The sequence below is a fragment of the Aulonocara sp. 'chitande type north' Nkhata Bay genome, linkage group LG16 (assembly GCF_057382095.1).
Source record: "Aulonocara sp. 'chitande type north' Nkhata Bay isolate Kocher_YH1m ecotype deep benthic linkage group LG16, A_spYH_male_GT1.1, whole genome shotgun sequence".
Lineage (NCBI taxonomy): Eukaryota > Metazoa > Chordata > Actinopteri > Cichliformes > Cichlidae > Aulonocara > Aulonocara sp. 'chitande type north' Nkhata Bay.
This window is the reverse complement of record NC_141359.1, coordinates 16731645-16754718: the sequence shown is the minus strand read 5'-3', so window position 1 is coordinate 16754718 and position 23074 is coordinate 16731645. Positions and strand designations below refer to the sequence as shown.

General features: G+C 40.1%; 1 protein-coding gene and 2 non-coding genes across 3 annotated transcripts; 1 reads left to right on the top strand and 2 right to left on the bottom strand.

Annotated features, from left to right (window-relative positions):
• Positions 1 to 307: 307 nt before the first annotated feature.
• Positions 308 to 379, bottom strand: trnag-ucc (transfer RNA glycine (anticodon UCC)). The gene has a single exon. It is a non-coding gene; the product is annotated as a tRNA-Gly (tRNA).
• A 1662-nt stretch (positions 380 to 2041) lies between these two features.
• trnag-ucc (transfer RNA glycine (anticodon UCC)) lies at positions 2042 to 2113 on the bottom strand. Its single transcript has one exon. It is a non-coding gene; the product is annotated as a tRNA-Gly (tRNA).
• Positions 2114 to 4025: 1912 nt separating this feature from the next.
• Positions 4026 to 20325, top strand: cwc22 (CWC22 spliceosome associated protein). The gene is made up of 20 exons (XM_086266830.1): positions 4026 to 4104; positions 4841 to 4897; positions 5890 to 6113; positions 7209 to 7504; positions 8497 to 8751; positions 9092 to 9220; positions 9539 to 9707; positions 10779 to 10832; positions 10948 to 11083; positions 11431 to 11637; positions 11726 to 11788; positions 11874 to 11972; positions 14533 to 14614; positions 15110 to 15170; positions 17425 to 17502; positions 17935 to 18087; positions 18184 to 18311; positions 18584 to 18685; positions 18983 to 19158; positions 19485 to 20325. Exons 2-20 carry the CDS (start codon positions 4843 to 4845, stop codon positions 20099 to 20101), a joined length of 3084 nt encoding a protein of 1027 aa, XP_086122956.1. The 5' UTR covers positions 4026 to 4104; positions 4841 to 4842; the 3' UTR covers positions 20102 to 20325.
• Positions 20326 to 23074: the final 2749 nt, after the last annotated feature.

Below are 23074 nucleotides of genomic sequence, written 5' to 3'. Positions count from 1 at the left end.
ACAGATAGTTTTGTTTAAAAGATTGTGTTTAAAAGTATTGATTCAACTTCTTTAATCAAGTAGAAGAAAATCAATAAAATCAGGCTGTGAAAAGTAGGAAAGTAAAAAGTAGGTCTTTGACAGACATTTCTACCAGCTGTTTCTGTGCAAACTAACTGAACGTCATATTATTTTAATATGATAATTATAAAGTAATACTACTTCAAGGCAACGCAAACTTTTTTTAAATTTGAATACCCATTAATTACATACCATCGTATTCTTTCTGATATAAAATTACTTTCTTTCCTCCATCACAAAACGAGGCTGCGATGGCCGGGAATCGAACCCGGGTCAACTGCTTGGAAGGCAGCTATGCTTACCACTATACCACCATCGTTGTAAACACATCTGGAATCAGGCTTCTGTTGAGTCGTCAGTTTATATGGGTGTATACAAACAGCAGGAAGAGAAGAAGCATGACCAAAAATGTGTTTTGTTAGAAACCACAAGATTGTTTATCTTCTGTCAAATCCTACTAATCTTGCAGAGCTCCCTCACCAAAGTTTTGGGTTTTTTTGTTTTTGTTTTTTTTTTGCCTGAATGTGAGGAATTAATTGGGATTCAGCAGGTGGAGGAACTCAAAGGTTGGTTGTAGTGGCTCAGCTCAGAGGGGAAAAGAATCACTACTCAATCATTTCTAATGTGAGCTTCAAGAGATTTTCTTTGCATACAAGCTGCGACCAGGCGTTTAGGTTCAAATCACTTTGATGTCTTAAGGCCTGCAGTGCTGGGGAATTTAAACTTCCCTCAAATATGTTAAACATAAGGTAACGGGCCTGCTGTGAAAATGAAAGGAGTAAAAAGTACAGATATCCATGTTAACATTTAAGGAGTAAAAGTTAGAAGTTATCAGAAAAATAAAAAGTCAACGTGTAGGTACCTGAAAATTCTACTTAAGTACAGTAACTAAGTATTTGTATTTCGTTGCTTCCCACCTCTGATGTCCATGGGTTCTTGACTTCAAGTAGTCATTGACTGCAAAGGATTCCTATCCTTATGTTTAAAATGACGTTAGTCTGTTTAATTTGAGACTGAAACTGGGCGCTGTGTATATAAAAATCGATGTACTTCCTAGGGATGTTAACCTGCTATTGACAATGTGAGTCATTCCCATCACCTGGCCGACAACTGAAACCTCTGTGAGACCTTGCCCCACCCCGCCATCATGTGAGCTGTTGATGTCACATAAATGTGAATAGACTTAAACAGTGGATGCCGTAGACGTGTCCACAAATGCAACACAGGAGGACAAGACTCAGAGGCACACCTGCAACACCTAAGAAAGGACACGCTTCCCAGGATCCCAGTGTTCACATTTTGGACAATGACAATTGGTTTAAGAGAACAGTAAATGAGGCCGTGTATGTCCACTATGATCGACCATCTTTGTGGGTTATGACACCTCCAAAGGGACAGCCCTCCCTAGAAAACTAGACAAAACTAGACAGTTGATCTATAAATGACAAAGCCTCTTGGATGATAAGTGAAACATCCTCAAAATATCTAAAGAAGTCAAATTGCCTTCTTTTTAAGCTCTCAATATTACTGGCCAGTAAGCAGTATTACTCACAGATCATCAGGTTCTGCACACTTAGTAAAACACCTTTTTTCCACCTTAATCTTTCCATGGCCAACTCAATCACCTGATATCAGCTAAGCAGATTGTGCTATTTAGTTATTAAATACAAAACTAAATGCAGAAGGACCCAAAAATAAGAAACAACTGGAGGAGACTGCAGTAAAGGCTGAGCAGAGCTTCTCAAAGGAGGAAACACGGCATCTGGTGATATTGAGAGGATTTACTTAAGCACAAGTACAGATAGTTTTGTTTAAAAAGTACTGATTCAACTTCTCTGCTCAAGTAAAAGAAAATCAATAAAATCTTTTTACAATAAATTGTTATTTTACTTTGAATACCCATTTATTGTATACTATCGTCTTCTTTCTGACATTAAACAGGTTTGTTTTCCTCCCTAATTGCTCTGTCACAAAATGAAGCTGCGATGGCCGGGAATCGAACCCGGGTCAACTGCTTGGAAGGCAGCTATGCTTACCACTATACCACCATCGCTGTAAACACATCTGGAATCAAGCTTCTGTTGAGTCATCAGTTTATATGGGTGTATAAAAACAGCAAGAAGTAAAGAAACATGACCAAAAGTTGGTTTTGTTAGAAACCACAAGATTGTATATCTTCTAATCTTGAAGAGCTCCCTCACCAAAGCACAGGCCTTGGTTGGGAAATAAACAGATGTGGCAAAAGCAAAGACATTCTTTAGTTAAAAATACAGATACTTGTGTTAAAGTTAAGTACCGATCAATTGTTTTACTCAAATAAAAGAAAATCAGTAAAATCAGGGTGTGAAATGTACTCCGTGTAAGAAAGAAAAAACTAGCTCTTTGAAGGACATTTCTACCAGCTACTGTTGTGCAAAGCTAACTAAATCTCATGCTATGTTAATATATAACAGTAAAATAATGTGAACACAACTCAACACATTTTTTGTTTTTTGTTTACCTGAATGTGAGGGACTAAGTGGGATTCAGCAAGTGGAGGAACTCTAATGCTGTGGTTGTAGTGACGTGGCTCAGTTCAGAGGGAAAAAGAATCACTACTCACAATCATTTCTAATGTGAGCTTCAATAGATTTTCCTTGCGTACAAGCTGCGACCAGCTGACCTGCTGCTCTTTGTGAATTTACACAACTGAATCCCACAAAATGTAAGATGTTTCATGAGATATCCTAGTTGACTTCCATTCCCTATTATACCGTCTTTATAGACAGTATAAAGTTAGTGGAATTCTGTGAATCAATCATAAACTTACATTTAGATGAATCTCTGCTACCTTTTATGTAACGTAAATATGACCATGAGCACCACAGCCTCTGTGCCCCAGTCACACACACTGTTCTTTACTTTAAATCCCATTACTGCTAGCTAACATGTTTATCCTGCACTCAACTGCTAACACAAAGTTAGTATACTTAAGTTTGTTTTCCTGGACTGTTTCACAACTTCATATCATATACAAAGCTAATATGCCATTCAAAAAAAAAAAAGAGGGCATTACATGCAGGTTTTAAAATTTCCACTTTATCAAATACCGCTGAGCAGTACTTGCCTTTTGGTATTCTTCCTGTCTTCTCTTCCTTACATTGCTCTCCATCTCTGAGTGAACTTAACTCTTATTATTTTCTCTGCCAGTTTTACCGTTAGCAAGTGTGTGTTTGCGTGTTGAGCTTTTATAAATTTTGTGTTTGAACTGAAACACGTTACTCCTTTTATGCTCCTCTTTAGTAGTGCTAGCTAGATGCTTAAGTACCGCGGAGACTACGTCATCGTCGGGGGCCTTTTAAACCCGAGCACACTGCTATAAATAACTCAGAAACTATGTGTTTTTTCCTCTTTCATCTCTGTATGCAATAGAGTGATGGATACACCAACAGGGTTGTATTTTATGTGTTATTATTCCCTCCGTTTAGGCTCAAATCGTTTTGATGTCTGAAGGCCTGTGCTGGAGAATATAAACTTCCTTCAAATATTTTAAACATAAGGTTTAAAATATTTATTTAATAGGATTGGGGCCACTGGGAAAAAAAGTGCGCACGTCTTTTTTTCTTCTTTTCCAGAATTCTGAGGAAAAAAGTCAACTGTTTACAGTTGTTGTCTTGTTTTCAAGCAACTGGCCCGTACTTACTCAATTGTACACACACAAAAGAAGTTTGTGTGTGTACAATTGAGGACATGAAAATTAAAAAACAACAACAAAATGAAACAATAAATGAACAAATTTCATGTGTACAAAAGGCCATGTGTGTTTATTTTATTTTATACACTTTATTTCTTGTGTTACAACTTTATTTATAAATGTTAAATCCTGAAACAAAGTTAAACTGGAAAAGAAAAATAACAACAACAAAAACAGTAAACCAAACTTCACAAGCTGCGTTTATTGTGAAATCCGGAAGCGATCTGTCACCCGGAAGTAATGTTGGTTATTATAGGAAGTTTTCCGCCAGACGAACGACAGTGATTTAAGGAAAGCCGGGAAATTGCATGGTAAGGACATTAAAACCCAAACAAAGCAATTTAGCTAGACAGACCTTCTGTCAAAGTGTTAAGGAAATAAAATCTTAAAGGTTTTAGTGACAGCAAATAGTAGCGAGAAGCTTAGATCGCAGTAGCCGAGACAGCATTAGCACACAAGCTAACTTTAGCTCAGCTTAACACACATGGCGATAAAACTGAGGAGTTGATTTGAAAAGACGTTTTAGTAACGCGTGGTGTTGCCGTTTCAAGAAAACTTCCCAAAATGTGTTTAATCGGCTATTAAGACGTACAAACTTGATCATTTGGTAATATTTACCTCAGGAAATGCCCAGTTATCATATTGTTACCTCTTCCGTCCGTTGGCAATGAAAATTTTTGACTCTCAGTACGGCGATTAAACATTACCAGGAAGTCATCGTCCCTCTTATTTTATCGTTAATCACTTACAAAACGGCTAATATACAGTAAATGTATCCTTTGTTCTGCATTGAGTATTGGTGATTTCATGTAAAGTTTATCTGGAGCAGACTAATGTCAGATCAACAAGTCTGTAAACCGAGTCTTTCGTAGAAATACGTTAATCGTGTCAGAGTACTGTCAGAAAGTCTCATAAAATCTTATTAACTCATCAACATGTTTTTTTCCTAATGTAACGGGGTTTGTAGAAAAAAATGTTTCTTTAATTAAAACCTGCATTTTTCCTATCAAAGTGAATGTCTTAGTTGTCTTTTTTCCTCCCTTCCAGGTATGGACTCTGCAGACAGAAGTCGAAGTCCCAGTCCTGCACAGAGAGAAAACAGTGGTGAGTAAATGCTGCTGTGAACCCTACACTTAATGTTCTTGTAATAAGAGTCGCTTTAATCTCCATCCGTTATACTTGAGCAATACGGTGCTGCAATCATTAGCTGTCACCTCACAGCAAGAAGGTCCTGGGTTTGAATCCAGCAGCTGGGTCTTTCTGTATATTTTCTCTGTACCCCTTGCTGGGAACTCTGGTGTACTTCCACCCGTTAGACCTGATTTAGATTTCTGCGGTGAACCTTTGTAGCGCTAACGACATAATTTACGTGTTGTGTTTGTGCTGGTACATTAAGTCTAAATTAATGTGTGGGTGTGTGTACATGTTTTTCATTCGGTACCAGTTGATATAAACAAATAAAATACACGGACCTTTTCCCTCCAGTTTTGTAGTGGTCATTTTTTTTAAAGGCAAATATATTTGTCTCAAGTTTTTCATCTTCTTTGTACATTCCTACACGTCCATTTTAAAAGTTTTGGCAATTTCCCATCAGGAATTTGCTGACATTTGTGAGTCCTTATATTGATGCTATAATTATTATCTGTTATGTTGAGATGATGATTGTTATTCTCTCACTGATAAATTCAAAAACTGCAGTGAAAAAGTAGCCTGAAATGCATGAGAAGAATCTATTGGTGCAACATGTAATTAGGTTGCTCTGTAGGGTGCATGGTACGAATGGTAACAGATAGATGTGCGTTTTTGTGGTTAGCTGGTGTCCATTTTATTTGTTTAGTTGTTTGAGTGTCCTTCACCTACGTGGCCACCAGACATATGGATTAACAAGTTTCGCAAAGTTTGCGGTTATGACGTAGCTATTGAATAGTCATAGTCCAAAGCATAGGTCTCCGGTTAGCCCTGTGAGAGACTGGTGACCTGTTCGATGTCTACCCTGCCTTCTGCCCCAAAGTATTCCTAAATTGGGTAAGTGGAAGAAGAAGGATATATTGAATGGATATACTAATACTGCTCTTGATCTGTTTTTCTCTTTGCAGGACCTTCAGAGAATGAGTCTAGTCCAGCATCGGGCAGACCCCAGCAGGCTGGCTCAGTTGAAAGAAGCCCCAATGAGCGACGGTCCCCTCAGCCAAGTCCTGTGGACCGCAGGCCCTCCAGGAGCCCATCCTCAAGCAGTTCAGACAGCAGCAGCAGCAGTGATGAGGATGAACATCATTCATCAGCACTGAGAAAGATTCGAAGCAGCGTGGCTCAGATCAAAGTAAGAAATGTGGCTTTTACTAGTCTGTCACATTTCATAATGTACAGACTACTACGGTAGAAATGGAAGAATCGGGTGCTTTCAGACAGTTACAGAGGGTGAAACATATGCTGAAAGCCTTTTTTTATATTTCTAAATATATATATTGTATATTATAATTCCTCATCAATCAAAAATGTTGAGTTTGGAGTGAGAAACGCCATTAGTAGTAGGTGGAGTAAGTAAGTTGATTTCCCCAACTATACCGAACAATAGTTGAGATTCACGGCAGTAATAAAAATTATCCAGCCAAAACAAGAAATTCAGAAACACCAAAATCTTAAAAAGTTAATGCAGTCAGATGCTTTGGTCAACGGAGTTTAGTGATCCATGTTATGTTTTAGATACTGTCCAAAGAAGAGTTCAGGAACTGACAGTATTTATTCAGTTGGTGTATTTTTGTGTGGAAATGGGAACTGAAGCATTTTGTTACTATTCTTGCCTAAAAGTGATCTTGAATGTCAGAATAGTTTTGAATAAAGTACCTGAAGAAGAGGCTTATTTACTTGATTATGTTGCATTTGAAAATGTGGCTGTGCATTAGTCTGCACGTTGCACAGTAGATTATTCAGGCTGCAGTTCTGGACAGCTGGTGTGAAAAACTGCTTGGTCTGAAGAGATGGTTACCATGAGAACAGGACCCAGTTTAAGCTTGAGGCACCGATGTAAGACACAGTAGCATGTTTAGTGTCAGCTGGCCTGATTTATGAGTGCATCCAGTGAAGAAGACACTGAATAAAGATTTAACTTGTTGACTGACAGAATCACAAATCAAAGAGGACTTTGTTTCCATTACTGTCAGCTTAGACACGAGCTCCCCAGGTGCATACAGGCTTTTACTTGATGCAGGACCTGAGGCAGACCGACTTCACATTGCTGGGTTGTCTCTCTTTTTCAGCTCAACTCAAACTTTTAAAAATGACAGCTTGGTTTTGTGCTGCTCTGGTGTTCTCCGTGTTGTCCAAATCATTCTTGCATTCAGATTGTTCCAAATCATTTTAACACATGAAAACTTAAAAAAAATAATGCTGTCACTGGGCTTATTTGTTGTTCCAGAGATCAAGATCAAGATCCAAAGAGCAAGACAGATCCAGGTCCAAGGAAGAAGATCGGTCCAGATCCAGGGATACGGACAGATCCAGATCCAGAGAGAAAAATAGATCCAGAGAAAGAGACAGAAACAGATCCAGGGAAAAGGACAGATCTACATCTAGAGGGAGGGTGAGATCAAGATCAAGATCCAGAGGACAGGACAGGTCGAGATCCAGAGGAAGAGAGAGGTCGAGGTCAAGAGGACGTGACAGATCCCGATCCAGGGAGAGGGACCGTTATGACAGAAGACGTTATGCACGGTAAAGGCAGCTTTTGTGATTGGCTTGTGTTCATTTTAGCACCGATGTGGCCCTTAGTCCATATGGGTTAACAAGTTATATATATATACATACATACATATTAGGGCTGTACGATATATATCGGATGACGATATAAAAGCATCTATTGTTTCATTTTACACTATCGTTTGTTTCGTGGTGTCACAAAACAAAGTTTACGGCAATATTTTTTCATGGTTTTGATGGTCACTGTAGTGGCTATATTAATTTCTTAAAGTTCTCTCTTTCTCTTATATTTAATATAACCACACTACGGACGGACAAGCGGCTGTTTTTATGCGTTGTCGTTAGCAACAACAACGGTAGCACGTCTGGTTGTTTATTTTCCACATAAACCTTTCACAATAAAGCTCAAGATCCTGTTGAGACATTTCAAAATAAACGGAATAACATGAAAGAGTATGTAGAGTGTTTTTACGGATGAGAAGTAAAAAAGAGCCGCCAGGTGCTAAAAAATAAACCTTAGACTCAAACGTTAGAACAGGCTTTTCCTCGCAGCACGCCGTGTAATAAATGCTCACAAAGAAAACGGTGGCCGTTACAACTTATGTCTAAAAATGTATAGTTTCATGAATCAGTTAAAACACTCGACTACACAACGCCCAGCTGGAAACACTTCACGCATGTCGAGCTGCCCGAGATTCACAGAACTGACAGAAAATGTTAAATTTTTGTGATTTATATTCGATATCGGACGATGGATGTCTTATATCGGGATATGAGATTTTGGTCAGATCGCACAGCCCTATTAGACATTAGATTCCCAGCTGCTTGGCAACTTTTATAAATCCTGCTAAAACGAAAACTTTAAAAATCCAATTCAGCATAACGGTGTTGATATGATTTGGTTTCTCTGGATTAATCAAGTCATATTCAGACCTGAGAGTTTTTTCTTTTAAGGAAAAGTGTTACTTAAATAAGTAACCTGCTCCTTTGTTTCTTCTTTGCTGCAGGGATCGCTATGATGATCGGCGCGATGACAGAGATGGCCGTTTTGACCGACGAGCCAATCGAGAGGCTGATTCAGATCACAGGAGGCGGGGTCGCTCCGCTTCCCCTCTGGCTGACAGGGGACCAGCTGCGGCCAATGAGCCGCCAGTCAAAAAGAAAAAGGAGGAGCTTGATCCAATCCTGACGAGGACTGGAGGCGCTTATATTCCTCCCGCTAAGCTGCGCTTGATGCAGCAGCAAATCACTGACAAGAGCAGGTAAGAGAGCATTTCAGTACTTTAATCCTATACACTAAGATTAGAAAGTGTCACTGGAAGCTGCAGTCCAAGTCCAGGTGTGAATGTTTTGAAATGTTTATACACTAGAAGTGTTCAAACACTTTTTTTCTTTTTATTCTGTTGTGATACTTGGACACATCACCATGCCAAACTATAAACTGTTCCTGCACCTAACTGCATAACAGACAGTAGTAAAACAAATCAGATTAGTTGCATTCATTACAAATGTACCTGCAGTAAAACTGCAGTTTAAAAAAAAAGAAAAAGCTGTTTATTTAAAGAACTGCATGTAATTGATGACACCCTGTCTGTTATACAGCCTGGCCTATCAGAGGATGAGCTGGGAAGCTCTAAAGAAGTCCATCAACGGTCTTATCAACAAAGTCAACGTATCCAACATTATCAACATCATCCAGGAGCTGCTGCAGGAAAATATCGTCAGGGGAAGGTGAACACACACACACACACACACACACACACACACACACACACACACACACACACACACCAATGAGACGTCAGTGTTAGATTTTCAATGACCTTTGAAGTCAAATGGAGTTTGTTGTATCTGTCGGATGAGAGTGAAAATGCATTCATTCGTGTACATTTTACGATAAGGCTTTGTGCAGCAGAGGCCTGTAATTTTTGCACAGACATCAAACACCTTATTAGCTTCAAGTTTCCAGATTAGCGTGATTGATTAAAGAGAGTGAAAAAAGACCTTCGTGACTGACGCACTCCCTGTAACTGCTTCTTTGCCTGTCAGGGGACTGCTGGCTCGCTCGATACTGCAGGCTCAGACGGCCTCTCCCATTTTCACTCATGTCTACGCTGCTGTCGTTGCCATCATCAACTCAAAGTTCCCTCAGATCGGAGAGCTGATCCTTAAACGTCTCATCCTGACTTTCAGGAGAAGCTACCGCCGCAACCTCAAGGTACCCATCTGTCTGTCGCCGTTGATTAGTGATCCACAAACAGTGATAGTGAAGTGTTACTGTCACACGTAGACGCCCAGATACTTATAACATCTGAACATTGTAAACAAGATCATCTGACCAATACACACTGCAGCACTTTAGAAACTTATTGAGGCTGGATGACCCTGTGCGCAGTCTGTTTCACTTCCAAAGGCTCACTTTTGTGTTTTGATGGACGGTGACTTTAGGAAAATTACAGCAGAAGACAAAACATTAATAACACTTAACAGTCATCTTCATGTCATTCTTCTCATAAAGACAAAGAATAAGATGCCTCCAAATGATGCACCTGTCATTCTGGTATTAAAAATATAACTTTTTATATCTTGCCACTGCTAAACACAGTGACTCATGAATAGCCTATCATATATAAATCACAGATGCTGCATGTGGAGGAGATGATCTGATTAGATATTAGAGCACCTTGCTGCTTTCATTTGCATATTAATGACTAAAATTGATTACTTTGGAAACTTCTGTCTACAGTATTATAACAAACAGCAAGCGCTGTGAGCATGTGTGTTATGGTGGGACATGAGGCAGTTCAAATGTCTGTTTGACCTTCATCAGTTGGACTTTGCATATTCTACTTTTTATGCTTGTTTTTGCGTATTACTGGAGTAAGAGGCTAAAAATAGGCCTCCTTTTCTGTTTATTAATTTGAGAATAGGTTTTGAATGAGAATCAGTCTGAATCTAAAAGTCCTTTCTCAAGTGACAGAGGTGGAAATGTTCCAATTTGAGCAGACTGATGCCGCATGTGTCCAAATTACTGAGATAAAAAAGAAACTGGATCTAAATAAGAGAAATAACTGGCAGTGCTGGAAGCTTGTGAACGCAGTCCAGAGTGTGTTTCTACCTGCTGTGGATAATTTTAGTATGATCTCTTGAAGGCTTGAACAATCTGTACAAAATTAAATTGTCTGTAACAAATACAGGCAGAAATGTCTTTTTTATGACACTGATATTAAATGTGTTTGAGTAATTATCAGCAGTAGTCATGCATTAAAATCTGCATCTTGTTTTCTAGCAACAGTGCCTGACCGCGTCGAAGTTCGTGGCTCATCTCATCAACCAGAACGTGGTAGGTCCCGATTTCAAAGTTAAATACTGACCGAGGGCTCGAGGGTTGACGTCCAGATTCTAATTGGGTGCGTGCTTTTTCTGTCCCTTTCTGCTCTGATGTCACTCGCCTTCAGGCCCACGAGGTTTTGTGTCTGGAGATGCTCACTCTGCTGCTCGAGCGTCCAACTGATGACAGTGTGGAGGTCGCCATTTCCTTCTTGAAGGAATGTGGTCTCAAGCTGACCGAAGTGTCCCCTCGAGGAATCAACGGTACGCTGAAGCAGCAGCTTTATAACTGTCTCTTTCTTCGTGGTGGGAGGTGATGGTGTAGGCTGAGCTCTTTAATTAGAACAACAAATGATAACAACTTAAAACTTTAAATTGCAGCCATTTCAAACATGGCTGAGCCCTGAAAACTGGAGAATTTACTTTTGCCTTTGTGATTTCACACAAAAAAGTGGCGTTTTCTTGCTTCATTACAACAGTATTAACTGCTAAGAGACTTTATTTCTCCTCGCGTTGTCATCTCTTTTCTCTTGAAATACTTGTGAGAATTAATTTTTCTGAATTTCAGAATTCAGAAAGTTTATGCACATTCTCCCTGTTTCTCTTTCCAGCCATATTTGAGCGTCTTAGGAATGTCCTCCATGAGTCGACCATTGACAAAAGGGTCCAGTACATGATAGAGGTGATGTTTGCTATCAGGAAGGATGGTTTCAAAGATCATCCAGTAATCCCAGAAGGCCTGGATCTGGTGGATGAGGATGACCAGTTCACTCACATGCTGCCGCTAGATGACGAATACAACCCCGAGGACATCCTCAGTAAGACCTGAGGGAGAGTGGGAGGAAGGGAGGAGTCATGGGACTTTTCAGAAATGTTTACACAGTCTTTGTGTGTTTGTTCACTTAGATGTATTTAAGATGGATCCAGACTTCCTGGAGAATGAGGAAAAATATAAAACTCTTAAAAGAGGTAAGAAATCATCACACTCTGAACTGTCCAATCACCTGTCTGCTCGTTTACAGCTTAACCAAAGTTTGATGGTGCATCATTTCAGATATCCTGGATGAGGGTAGCAGCGATTCAGGGGAGGAGGGAGATGGCAGTGATGATGACGACGATGATGAGGAAGATGAGAATGAGGAGGAAGGAGATGGTGAGACAAATACGTTAATCTGCTGAGGCTTTCTTGCCTAAAAGAGTCAGTCTGCTTTTTTTGATTGTTTTTTAAACACTTGGCCTGTGAAAACAGTTGTATTGATATCTGACAAAATAACACAGTGATATTTATTTTAAACATCACAAATAATAAATAGTTAGACTTAGGGCTGCTCAATTAATCGAATTTTAATCACGATTACGATCTGGGCTTTCAACGATCATTAAAAATGACTGAGCCGATTATTAGCCCCTCCCTCATTTATCCGCGACACCTTAAAGGCCGGTCCGTGAAAATATTGTCGGGCATAAACCGTCCGTGGCGCAAAAAAGGTTGGAGACCGCTGATTAAGAGGACCCAAGGGAAGCTCGGAAAGCTAAGCAGAAGTTATTTGGAGAGTGACTGCCGTTGGTTGAAAAGAGAGTTTTAAAAAAAAAAACTTCAGTGGTGTTGCACACTATTTTATATTATTTTTTAAAGTCATTGTTAACCCTTTAAAGCTGGTCAGAGCAGCACGCTCCGTTTTGCGTAACTATTTTTAAATCCCTGTAGAACCTGAACCGTGTAAGCTAGCACAATAATTTGTTTTGCATATGAAACCGGAGGAGTTGTACTTACATCTGATGCCATCAGCTTGTCCTCGGTCACGGTTTCGTTCCACATATAGCTTTGCAAAAATTGCATAAAAAGCGCTTGCAGGAACAAAAACATAATATTCCAGAAACACGCTTTGCCGATCCATCAGCTGTTTGTAACACTTCCCACAGTGAAATGATGCACATGCTGTTTTCTTTGCAAATTTGCATCATAGGATTGTTTTTTGTTTTTCCTGCAGTATATAAAAATTGCTGTATCTCCAAAATAAAACTATGAAGACACTCAAAATAAATTTCCTGTTGTTGTAAACTATTTTTTGCAACTTTATTGTATTTAAAGTTTTGAGGGATAAACCTCTTAAACTTCTCCAAGTAGAAATATATGTAAACAAAACAAAAGCGATTTTCAATTTTTTTTGTAGTTTATTGCACTTTTTTGCAATTTATGTAATTACTATGGACTTAATGCATACATATTATTAAAATATGGGCTATAACAGTTGTATTGATGTATAGCAACTTGAAATGCTCCCACAAATGGCACTACAACATGTAAAAAAAATAATATAAGCTCTGGTGGACTTGGTTCTATAGTAGGTCTTAAAGGGTTAAATAAATATCGTCAAATAATCGTGATCTCAATTTCAGTGAAAATAATCGTGATTATCATTTTTGCCATAATCGAGCAGCCCTAGTTAGACTAAAGACTTTTTTGAGAGATGGTATCATGAAATAACCCCCAAGTCTGTTCCATAATAAATTATTTTTACATTTTCAGAAATATAATTTATAAGCTTGAAAATGGAGGGAGATTCTGACTCCAGGGCTGTAAGCAAAGACAAATATCTAGGGCAATATAGCTTGATGTTCAGCCCAGATTCAGCTTTAGTGTAACCAGCTAACAGAACTGTTGTACTGAGGATCTTTCTGTAATTTCCAATTATCTGTCATGCCTTGGACAGTCCAGATTATTTTCACTTTTAAGGCTTTTTTTCTCCAAACACAGCAGAGCTCTGTAAAAGGAGTTGGCCAGCTTGCTGAGAAATTTGTTTGGAGTTTTTTGCCTCCAGACTTTCATCGAATGGCTCATTACCTCTTGGAATATTTAAAACAATTAGCTGCCAGTAAAAGCAGCGGAGTAATTTTTTTAATACATTTTTTTCCTGTGACTGCATTACACTAAAAGCATTAGCACTAACTAAATATAGTTCTGAGTACAGCAGCTACAGGAGAACGGACAGTAAAGCATTTAAAACCATAACATCATGAGTCAATGAGCATTTTAGGTGCTGCTATGCTGTCGTTTTTTTCCTGCCCAGGAGTGACTATATCTAAACAAGAGTGTGCTAGCAACCTTCATCCATAAACTGTATGGGTGTTACACAAACAGAAATACCTGCTAGTTAATTTGGTTAAATTAATTTCAGCTCCGATTAGCAAAAGTTGTTAAAAGAAAGCAAACTGCAGCTGACTATCAAACTGAAGAACCAGACCACAAATTTTTAGCCTGGACTTTATCCAAATGTATGAGTTACAAAAATAATACGTAACCTATATATGAACCGTTATTGTACCACACTGTAAATATGTTGTTTTCATGTGTGAATGTGGCCATTTTAACATGAGTCACTGACTCACTTTTGGTGGCACCTTTGATGTAACTAATACCGTTACATCAAGACAAGTAATAAGCAAGTAATTACTAAGTTTGAGTATAATTAAAAGTGAAGTGCATGCTGTGTGACCCCAATTAAACTAGATTACTTGCATCATTGGTTCATGTAAATCCTATATTGCACTAATGAACGATAATTACTCAGGTGACATTTCATTAAGAACTGATTGTGTTTACATTGAACTATTTTGATTTTTAAACATTTTTCCTGTTCTGATTTTAACACATTTAACACATCCAATCAGCTCCCTTTTAAAGATGACCTTTGTGTTTGTCTCCCTCTAAGACGAGAAAGTCACCATCTTTGATAAGACAGAAGTCAACCTGGTTGCTTTCAGAAGAACCATCTACCTCGCTATCCAGTCCAGGTACACAAACACGGTGGAACACACTCCTAAAAATACACATTCATACAGTGAGTGACGTAGTTTTCTCTGCGGGTGTTGGCAGTTATTTACAGCTCCCACTATATTTGATGGAGTTGGACTGATAATTAAGGCTGTGCATGCGTGTGTGCGTGTGTGCGTGTGTCTTTCTGAGGACCTGTTTGAATTTAAAACCTTAGGAGGGAGGACTCTGACTAATCCTCCCTTCAAAAAGCCTGTTCAAGGCTGGTTAAGAGTTTAGTGCTAGGAAATGTATTAGGCCACAGAGTGCGCTCACAAAGACAGCTATAGAAACCTGTGTATGAGCAACCTCGTTACCATGGTTTCACTGAAGAACGGTTCACAAGCTTGGACAACAGGATGAAAAAGTGAAGCCGATTGATTAAACGACACAAACAGAAACACACCAGCATGAGCTCACAATTGTACACCTGTGATCAATTGTTTGATTGATTAATAGATTGATTGTTTTTGCAGCTTGGACTTTGAGGAGTGTGCTCACAAACTGATTAAGATGGATTTCCCGGAAAGCCAAACGGTGAGTCCACAAACAGACTTACACTGAAAACGCACAATTGTAAAGTTTCATCGCTGTGAGTTTGTCCACAGAGGATTAATCTAAAACTATCGTGATACTGAAGTTTGGGTGAAAACTTGGCGTGCATCCTTTGATGGCTAGCTGTTGAACACTCAGCTAGCCATCAAAAATGAGAATTGAGCTGAAACCGTGGGGTTTTGCACCGTCAAAGGCAGCCGCGGGTTTCTTTCTATAATACTGGACTTTTTTTTTCTACGAGGGTTTGAACTTTGTGTTTAAATAAGAGAGAAAAGTGTGAAAATGTTCATGCCTGTCAGAAAAATGTTTAAAGTGTGTAGTGAGGGGTTTTACAGCCTTAAAACATCTATAATAATTGTAAAAAGAAAAAAATAAGTTGGCCACTTTGTGGATTTCACCTATCGCGGGTTAATTTTGGAACGCAACTCGAGGGACCACTGTAATCGTTTTTGTGTTCCTGTAATGGAGGTTGAGCTGATAATTACGTGTAGTAGGTTTCATAGGGTGACAGGTGCAGGTCAGCTGTGTGTGTGGATGTGGTGAGAAACTCTTACAGAGGACAATCAGCTGTGTGTGTGTTTGTTTGTATCACTGTCACAACCAGTGTTTTGGTGGTCGAAACCTGTAAGAGACTGAAAAAGAAGCGTCTCGTTCTGTTAGTCATGTAATGAAAGTGATGACAGTGTGTTTATATGTACTTGTGTCTTAGGCAGCATTCTTGTCTTTTATTGTTTTAATAGTAAGAAGCTGGACATGAGATTGAACCTGACAGCATCAAGGAGCTTTTGATGGTAGTTAACATACTGTAGATGGTATACAGTCCAAAGGTTGAAAAATTACCTTTTGTTTGGCTGCCTTTGGTCCAGTGTTAAAGATTGTTATTTTCAGTCAGCCTACCAGCCTAAGAGTGTTAATACTTTGAAACTTGACGAATGTGGTTTGCTCCCCTTTCCACCAAAAGTATATTTTTGGCATGCAGGCTGAAATGTTCGATCTCATATCCAGAGTAAGGTGAAGGTGAAACGTGACTGAGCTGCTGATGGAATATAAGTCTGGACCTAAACTAACCGAGATATTAAGCACTGACTCAGTTCACTGTTGAAGAAAAAAACATATTTCCATTCAATTTCACAGCTTTCATGGCAGAATTAGAAGTCTAAAGGCATCATTTGTAAATTGATCTGAACAAAAACCCAGATGATAATTCTCAGCTGGTCTGTGTTGTTTACATCGTGGTGGATTAGTAGGGCAGTCTCTAGAACTGCATTACTAGCAGGCCATACAGGTGTAAGAACCACTATAGGAGGTAAACGTAATTTTTGAAACCCTATAAATAAGCATTTGTTCCCTTACAATGGCTTAAATGCAGCATGACAGCCTAACCCCACTCACTCACAAGCTCTGATGCTACATGGAGAGAGACACTGCACCATTTCACACTGCTAAAGTGTGTGTTTTGTTAATCAGGAGAGGAAAGCTGTAATTTGTATGACGGGAAGTCTGGAACAAAGAGGAGGTGCTGTTCTGGTGAGACAGAGGAGAGAAAAAGGCATAAAAATATCTACACTGCCTAAGAGCACGCTGGAAAAGTGGTAGCAGATGAAACTAAACAAAATTTCACTAATGGGGTGGCTGTAGCTCAGGTGGCAGAGCAGGTCAGCCACTAATCAGAAGGTCGGTGGTTCGATCCCAGGCTGCATCCTGGCTGCATGCCAAATATCCTTGGGCAAGATACTAACCCCGTGTTTGCCTACTGGTGGTGGTCAGAGGGCCCGGTGGCGCCTGTGTCCGGCAGCCTCGCCTCTGTCAGTGCGCCCCAGGGCAGCTGTGGCTACAATGTAGCTTGCTATCGCCAGTGTGTGAATGTGTGTGTGAATGGGTGGATGACTGAATGTAGTGTAAAGCGCTTTGGGGTCCTATGGACTAGAAAAGCGCTATACAAATGCAGGCCATTTAATGAAAATCATCCAGCAATAAAACACTTACAGTAATGTAACGAGTTGTTATTGACGGATGTTATCTTTAGATGTGTCTCCTCTGTGTCTCTGAAACAGTGCGGTCATAAATAATAAGAAACATCAGAGTGCACAGAGACCTTCTGACTACACTATCAAAAGTCTACAAATGTTAAATGAACTCCTAATAGGACCACTGACAGCTTGGCCGCAGCCTGCAAGTTGATGTGACTGCCGTAGTTTGACTGTAGTTAATGAAAGAGTTGTGTTTGTATGAACAGAAGGAGCTGTGCAACATGATCCTGGACTGCTGCGCTCAGCAGAGGACCTACGAGAAGTTTTTTGGCCTGCTGGCTGGGGTGAGACACACACACACACACACACACACACACACTCTTCATCTCCACAATCGTGCGAACAGTGGTGCTTTAGGGAAACCTGCTTCAAAGAGTCGGTTGTTTTCCATCTTCCCTTCATAGATATTTGTTAGGTATTTCTATTCTCTGCACGATGAATGTCACCATTTCACTGAGGTGCATATAAATCTTGTTGTGCACTTTTTAAAAGAAAAGAACAACTAAAAGGAAGTGCTCAAGCTTTTTATGTTTATTGGCCATGTGTCATGTTTACCTCAGATCTTTTTTGTTATTGTTATCTTAAGTTTCACTGTAATTAATTTAACTAAAGAGAGCATTCAACCTGATTTTGATGCGAAGCACTGCTTCTATCTGTTAACTGTGTGTGTGTGTGTGTGTGTGTGTGTGTGTGTGTGTGTGTGTGTGTGTGTGTAGAGGTTCTGTCTCTTGAAGAAGGAGTACATGGAGAGTTTCGAGGCGATATTTTCGGAGCAGTATGACACGATTCACCGACTGGAGACCAACAAACTGAGGAACGTGGCGCGACTGTTCGCTCACCTGCTCTACACAGATTCTGTGCCGTGGAGTGTAAGGACACAAAAAAAGATCCTCCCCAGCGTGACCATGAAACTCATTCCACTCTGGTTAGACCGTCTCTCTGTCTTTTGAATGTGTCTCACACAGGTGTTGGAGTGCATCAAGATGAGCGAGGACACCACAACGTCGTCCAGCAGGATCTTTGTAAAGATCCTATTCCAAGAGCTCTGTGCCTACATGGGTCTGCCAAAACTTAACCAGAGGCTGAAAGACCAGTACGAAAACCCACACTCCCACCACAGCCACGCACAACACTCAAACTGTACTTTACTAAAGCTGCTGCAGAGGCAGCCAAAGTTTTTACTCAGAAAACATTTAAATGTTAATGATATAGTCGAGTGAGGTAATAAATCAAATTTAAGGAAACGTAATTAGAAAAATGCGACTTCTTGCTCTTATTTGGCTACTGTTGCTCCTAGTGATAATTAAAGAGCCCGTAAATGAAGTAGGACGTAACAATAAATCATGACCTCTGCGTGTGTTACAGGACCCTGCAGCCGTTCTTTGAAGGTCTCTTTCCTCGTGATAATCCCAGAAACACTCGCTTCGCCATCAACTTCTTCACTTCTATTGGACTGGGAGGACTCACGTAAGGGCCACACTTCAAGAAACAGCATAAACACAGAAACATGGCTGTCACATTTTTTTACAAACAGAATCAGAAAACTTTTAGCTTAACTGTGTTAGGTTTGGAATAAACTGCACTGTAAAGTGCTTTCCTAATATATGCAATAAATAATGGTTGTTTATTCTGTTAAATTCTGCTGGCCTCAAAGTGTGGGACTCTCGCTGCATCTAAAATGTCATTGGATGATGAATGTAGCAGTTTACGTTCACACAGAAACACTGAACTCTCACATTTCTCCCACATCGTTTTCTCTCCTAGTGATGAGCTGAGGGAACATTTGAAAAACGCGCCAAAGATGATCATGACTCAGAACCAGGAAGTCGAATCATCGGACTCCTCGACATCGTCCTCGTCTTCTTCTTCGTCAGATTCCTCCTCCTCCGACTCATCCAGCGAGTCAGATTCAGACTCGTCAGACTCCTCGAGCAGCTCGGGTACGCCTGACTGAAACCTAAAGATTTACTTTCAGAAAATCACATTATTTCACTTTTATACGCAGGCACATTGTGTTATTGTCAGTTTGTTGTTCTAGCTCACAGCAGTGCTGCAGTAGTTGGGAGGTTTAATATTGTAACATTAATATAATATTCCTGTTATAAAACAACGTAGTCAGGAGTGTCTCCTTCTGTTTTATTAAACCCATGTTTGTGTTCAGTTGAATGTCTGAATTTTTACAGTTTTTCATTTATGTGAGCTGCTGCTTCAGAAAAGACAACGTGTGATTTGTTTGTTTTTTTTCTTTCTACTTTTTGTCCTCCAGACTCGGACTCTAAACACAGGAAGCAGAAGAAGAGGAAAGGACAAAGTGATGAGGGGAGGAAGAAAACGAGAGAGAAGGACAAGAAGAAGAAATCTTCAGACAAGAAGCGAGCTGGACGCGGAGCAGACAAAGATGAGGACAGCGAGAAGCGGGCGAAGAAAGACGACAGGGGGCGCGCACATGACCCGGAGGGGCGTGAACGCGACGGCGCCCGGCGGAACAGACGAGACGACAGATCGGAAGAGGAGGAGGAAGCGGCGGTGGAGGACAGGAGACGAAAAACGGACAGGCAAAGAGATGACGGACGGGAGAGAGACAGAGGGAGGGAGAGAGAGAGGGAGAGAGAGAATGAGGCAGAGAGAGAGAGGGAGCGAGCGAGGGAGAGAGAGAATGAGGCAGAGAGAGAGAGGGAGCGAGCGAGGGAGAGAGAGAATGAGGCAGAGAGAGAGAGGGAGCGAGCGAGGGAGAGAGAGAATGAGGCAGAGAGAGAGAGGGAGCGAGCGAGGGAGAGAGAGAATGAGGCAGAGAGGGAGAGGGATAGGGAGAGGGACAAAGAGAGGAATAAAGAGAACAGAGACCGGAACAGAGAGAGAGATGAGAGGAGGAGGAGGAGATAAGTCTTCATCGCGGGAGCAGTGATGGACTAATGACTTTAAGTCTTTTCCCTCTGTGACCCCTCTGTGACCCCTCTGTGACCCCTCTGTACCTCAGCCCAAACTGTGGTGCTGTGGATCTGACCCCATTCTCCATTCTGTCTGTTTATTATTGATTTTTGTTGTTTTTAATGAAATACTTAATGAAAAAAAAAGCCCATTAAAGTTGCATTCGATGTTTTTTATAACCTGTACCTGTTTGAACTCTTTTGACTTGTGACCCATCGCTCAACACTTTTACTGTCCTCATTTTTTCACTCTCAAAACGCAAAAGACCAAACTATGTTTTCTCTGTGCTGCCGTGCACGTTTGCAGGTCAATCTCATAACTAGCACAACAGGATTGATGAAGCATTTACACACGTTCTAGCCCTCGGAGCAAACGAAACCTCAGTAACACCGAGAGCACTGAGGGCTTTTTTATTTTACTTTATTTCATTCGTCTTTTTTTTTTTTAGCTGACATGTAACCTGTTATAAAAAGAAAAAGGCAACAGAACCAAACGTTTTTTAAGAGGGAGAGCAGTATTTGTGTTTACAATAAACATCTCCCTCTCGTATTGTCAGCTCACAACATGCTGATGTTTGCACTTCTCCACAAGCAGCAACAGTCTCTGAACTTTCCTGTCGTACCAGACTGCTTTCTCCTCCCTGCATTCATCCATATTATCCACCTGTGAAGGCACACGCTCAGAAAGAAATAGTTTTAATAAATGAACAGGAAAGATCCTTTTCTATTCATTCTGTCTGTGATGTGTGGGTCACTTTTTCCAGATGTCTAAAATGCGCACGCGTCACATCAAATAGTTATTTTGCAAAATTTGCAGCGTCAGTCTCCAGGGTAAAATATCTCAAGAGCTATTTGAGAGTTTGACATCCAGGCTGTAGACATTGTGCTTTTCTGATAGATCTCACCTCAGGGCCTGGTGGCTCCACAGTTAAAGTATCATGATGATCTCTGTGTCTAACTTTGATAAACCCTTAAGTTTGCCCCTACGGTGTGATAACGTCAGAACATACTCTGCTTTGTTTTTACCGCTAAATCAAAATCGAGTTTAACAAAATATATCAACAGCGTTGGTGACACCAGCATTAGGATGTTTATCCAGTATCAGCTGAAGCCTTGCATGGTGGTACTTTTGGTCTCGCCCTTCTGGGGAGACACAGGATGCTACATGTCATCAGCACTGCTGTGTGCTGCTTGTCAGCAAGATATTACAAAAAGGTGAAGCAAGGGCAAAAGATCTAATTGTAAGTTTCTTTCTTTAAAAGTTTGACCTCGGTGCTATGTGGAGTCTTGTGGTGGAATTTGAAATTGTCTACAGCACTGTAGGACTTTTCATTGAGGAAGTCTGTACTGTGCTGATAGACGGACATAAATGCAATATATAATTGCATTTTACAATTTTTTAAATTATTGTAATATTTCTGTTGCCACAGTTACCGGCTGTAGATAAAACATGCGCATATCTCACATGTGTGAAAAGTGAAGTAATGTGTAAAAGTGCCTTAAGGCTACAGTCTTCTAACAGCCAGCAGGGGGCGACTGGTCTGATTGCAAAAGATGTTTGAGTGACCACAAATCTATGAGGAAACGATGACCCTACTTCTCACCTGTAAACATCTTCCCAATGAGCTTATGCTAATAATCACTAGATTTCTAGCTTTATTTGATATTGCATGAGGTTCATTTAGCAAATTATGAGAATAATTTAGAGTAAAACTAAAAAAGACAATTCAGCGCTGGACTATTGGATCTTTGCTGCCTTCGATTATAGGATCCTGATTCAGAGACTTAGACGTTGAATGGACATCTCTGGGTCGGCTCAGGATTGATTCTCCTCACTTTTTTACTTCCTTCTGCTAATTTTTGTGATTTCTTCTGCTGCTTTATGTTCAGTCCCGGGCTCCATTTTGCTTGCCTTGTATAAGCTTCTGCTTGGACACATCGTGAAACTGTTACTGTCTGTTCTTCAGGACGGCATTCGTGGTATAAAGAACTGGATGCTAAATAATTATCTGTCTGTAAATATTGTCCCAGACAACTGCGTTTCCACACAAACTGATAATCTTGTATCTGATTCATCTTTAGGTTTCTAAATTGTGAGAAATCTCTGTGATAGTTTTGATCAGGCGTTCAGTTTTGATAAGTGTGGTGGCTGTCTTGCCCAAATTTATTTTACATAGAACTACATGTTGTGGCACTCGCTTCCATTAGACCTTACATCTGTGGACACTGTTGATGCCTTTTAAAAAGAAGCTAAATGAAAACTTGCTTTTATTTCGTATCCTATTTTATATAAAAAAAACACAAACTTGAAAAGCACAAAAGCCTAAATAAACTCTACTTCTTTCCTTTAAAGCAAGATATAATTTAGGGTGTTTCTATCTTGTGTCACAGCTACAATGCCCAACTCACTTCACAAACAGTCTCTGCTTGTTTTTAATAATGAAATACAAATAACGCCTTAATTAGCATGCTTGAGATGCAAAGGTAAAAAGCATGTTTTGGCCACAGACTGGCAAGCCCTCACCCTCATTCTTCCTATTTTTCTGTTAGGCTAACTCTCTCCTTGTATTGAGCAGATATGATGATACAAATGATAATGCATAAAGAAGCAACATTTCTGACTGACTTGATACTTTGTGAGAAGATCAGAAAGTTCACGCCAAACTGGAATCTAATTGTTCTGAAGTGTCTGTGTGATTATTTGTGTTTAGTGCTGGTTTGACAGGAGTGTCTCCTGGTTGTTGGTGCTGTCTACCTAACACACGCAGACACACACACAGTTTGGTACCCTTGCACAACCTTGACGAGATGTTCAAGGTGAGAGGTAGAGAGATGTGAGTGCGTGTGCCTAAGTGGGTCATTGCCATGCTCGGTTGCGATTGGCTGGATGTTCTTAGGAGTAAAGGCACTGGATTGGTTTGCTGCCACA

Bases quoted from the DNA above. Each gene is read 5' to 3' on its own strand.
- cwc22 (XM_086266830.1), top strand. From the start codon at position 4,843: ATGGACTCTGCAGACAGAAGTCGAAGTCCCAGTCCTGCACAGAGAGAA. The intron at 8,752-9,091 runs GTAAGAGAGCAT...TCTGTTATACAG, and splicing joins CAAATCACTGACAAGAGCAG to CCTGGCCTATCAGAGGATGA. The intron at 15,171-17,424 runs GTGAGTCCACAA...TTGTATGAACAG, and splicing joins ATTTCCCGGAAAGCCAAACG to AAGGAGCTGTGCAACATGAT.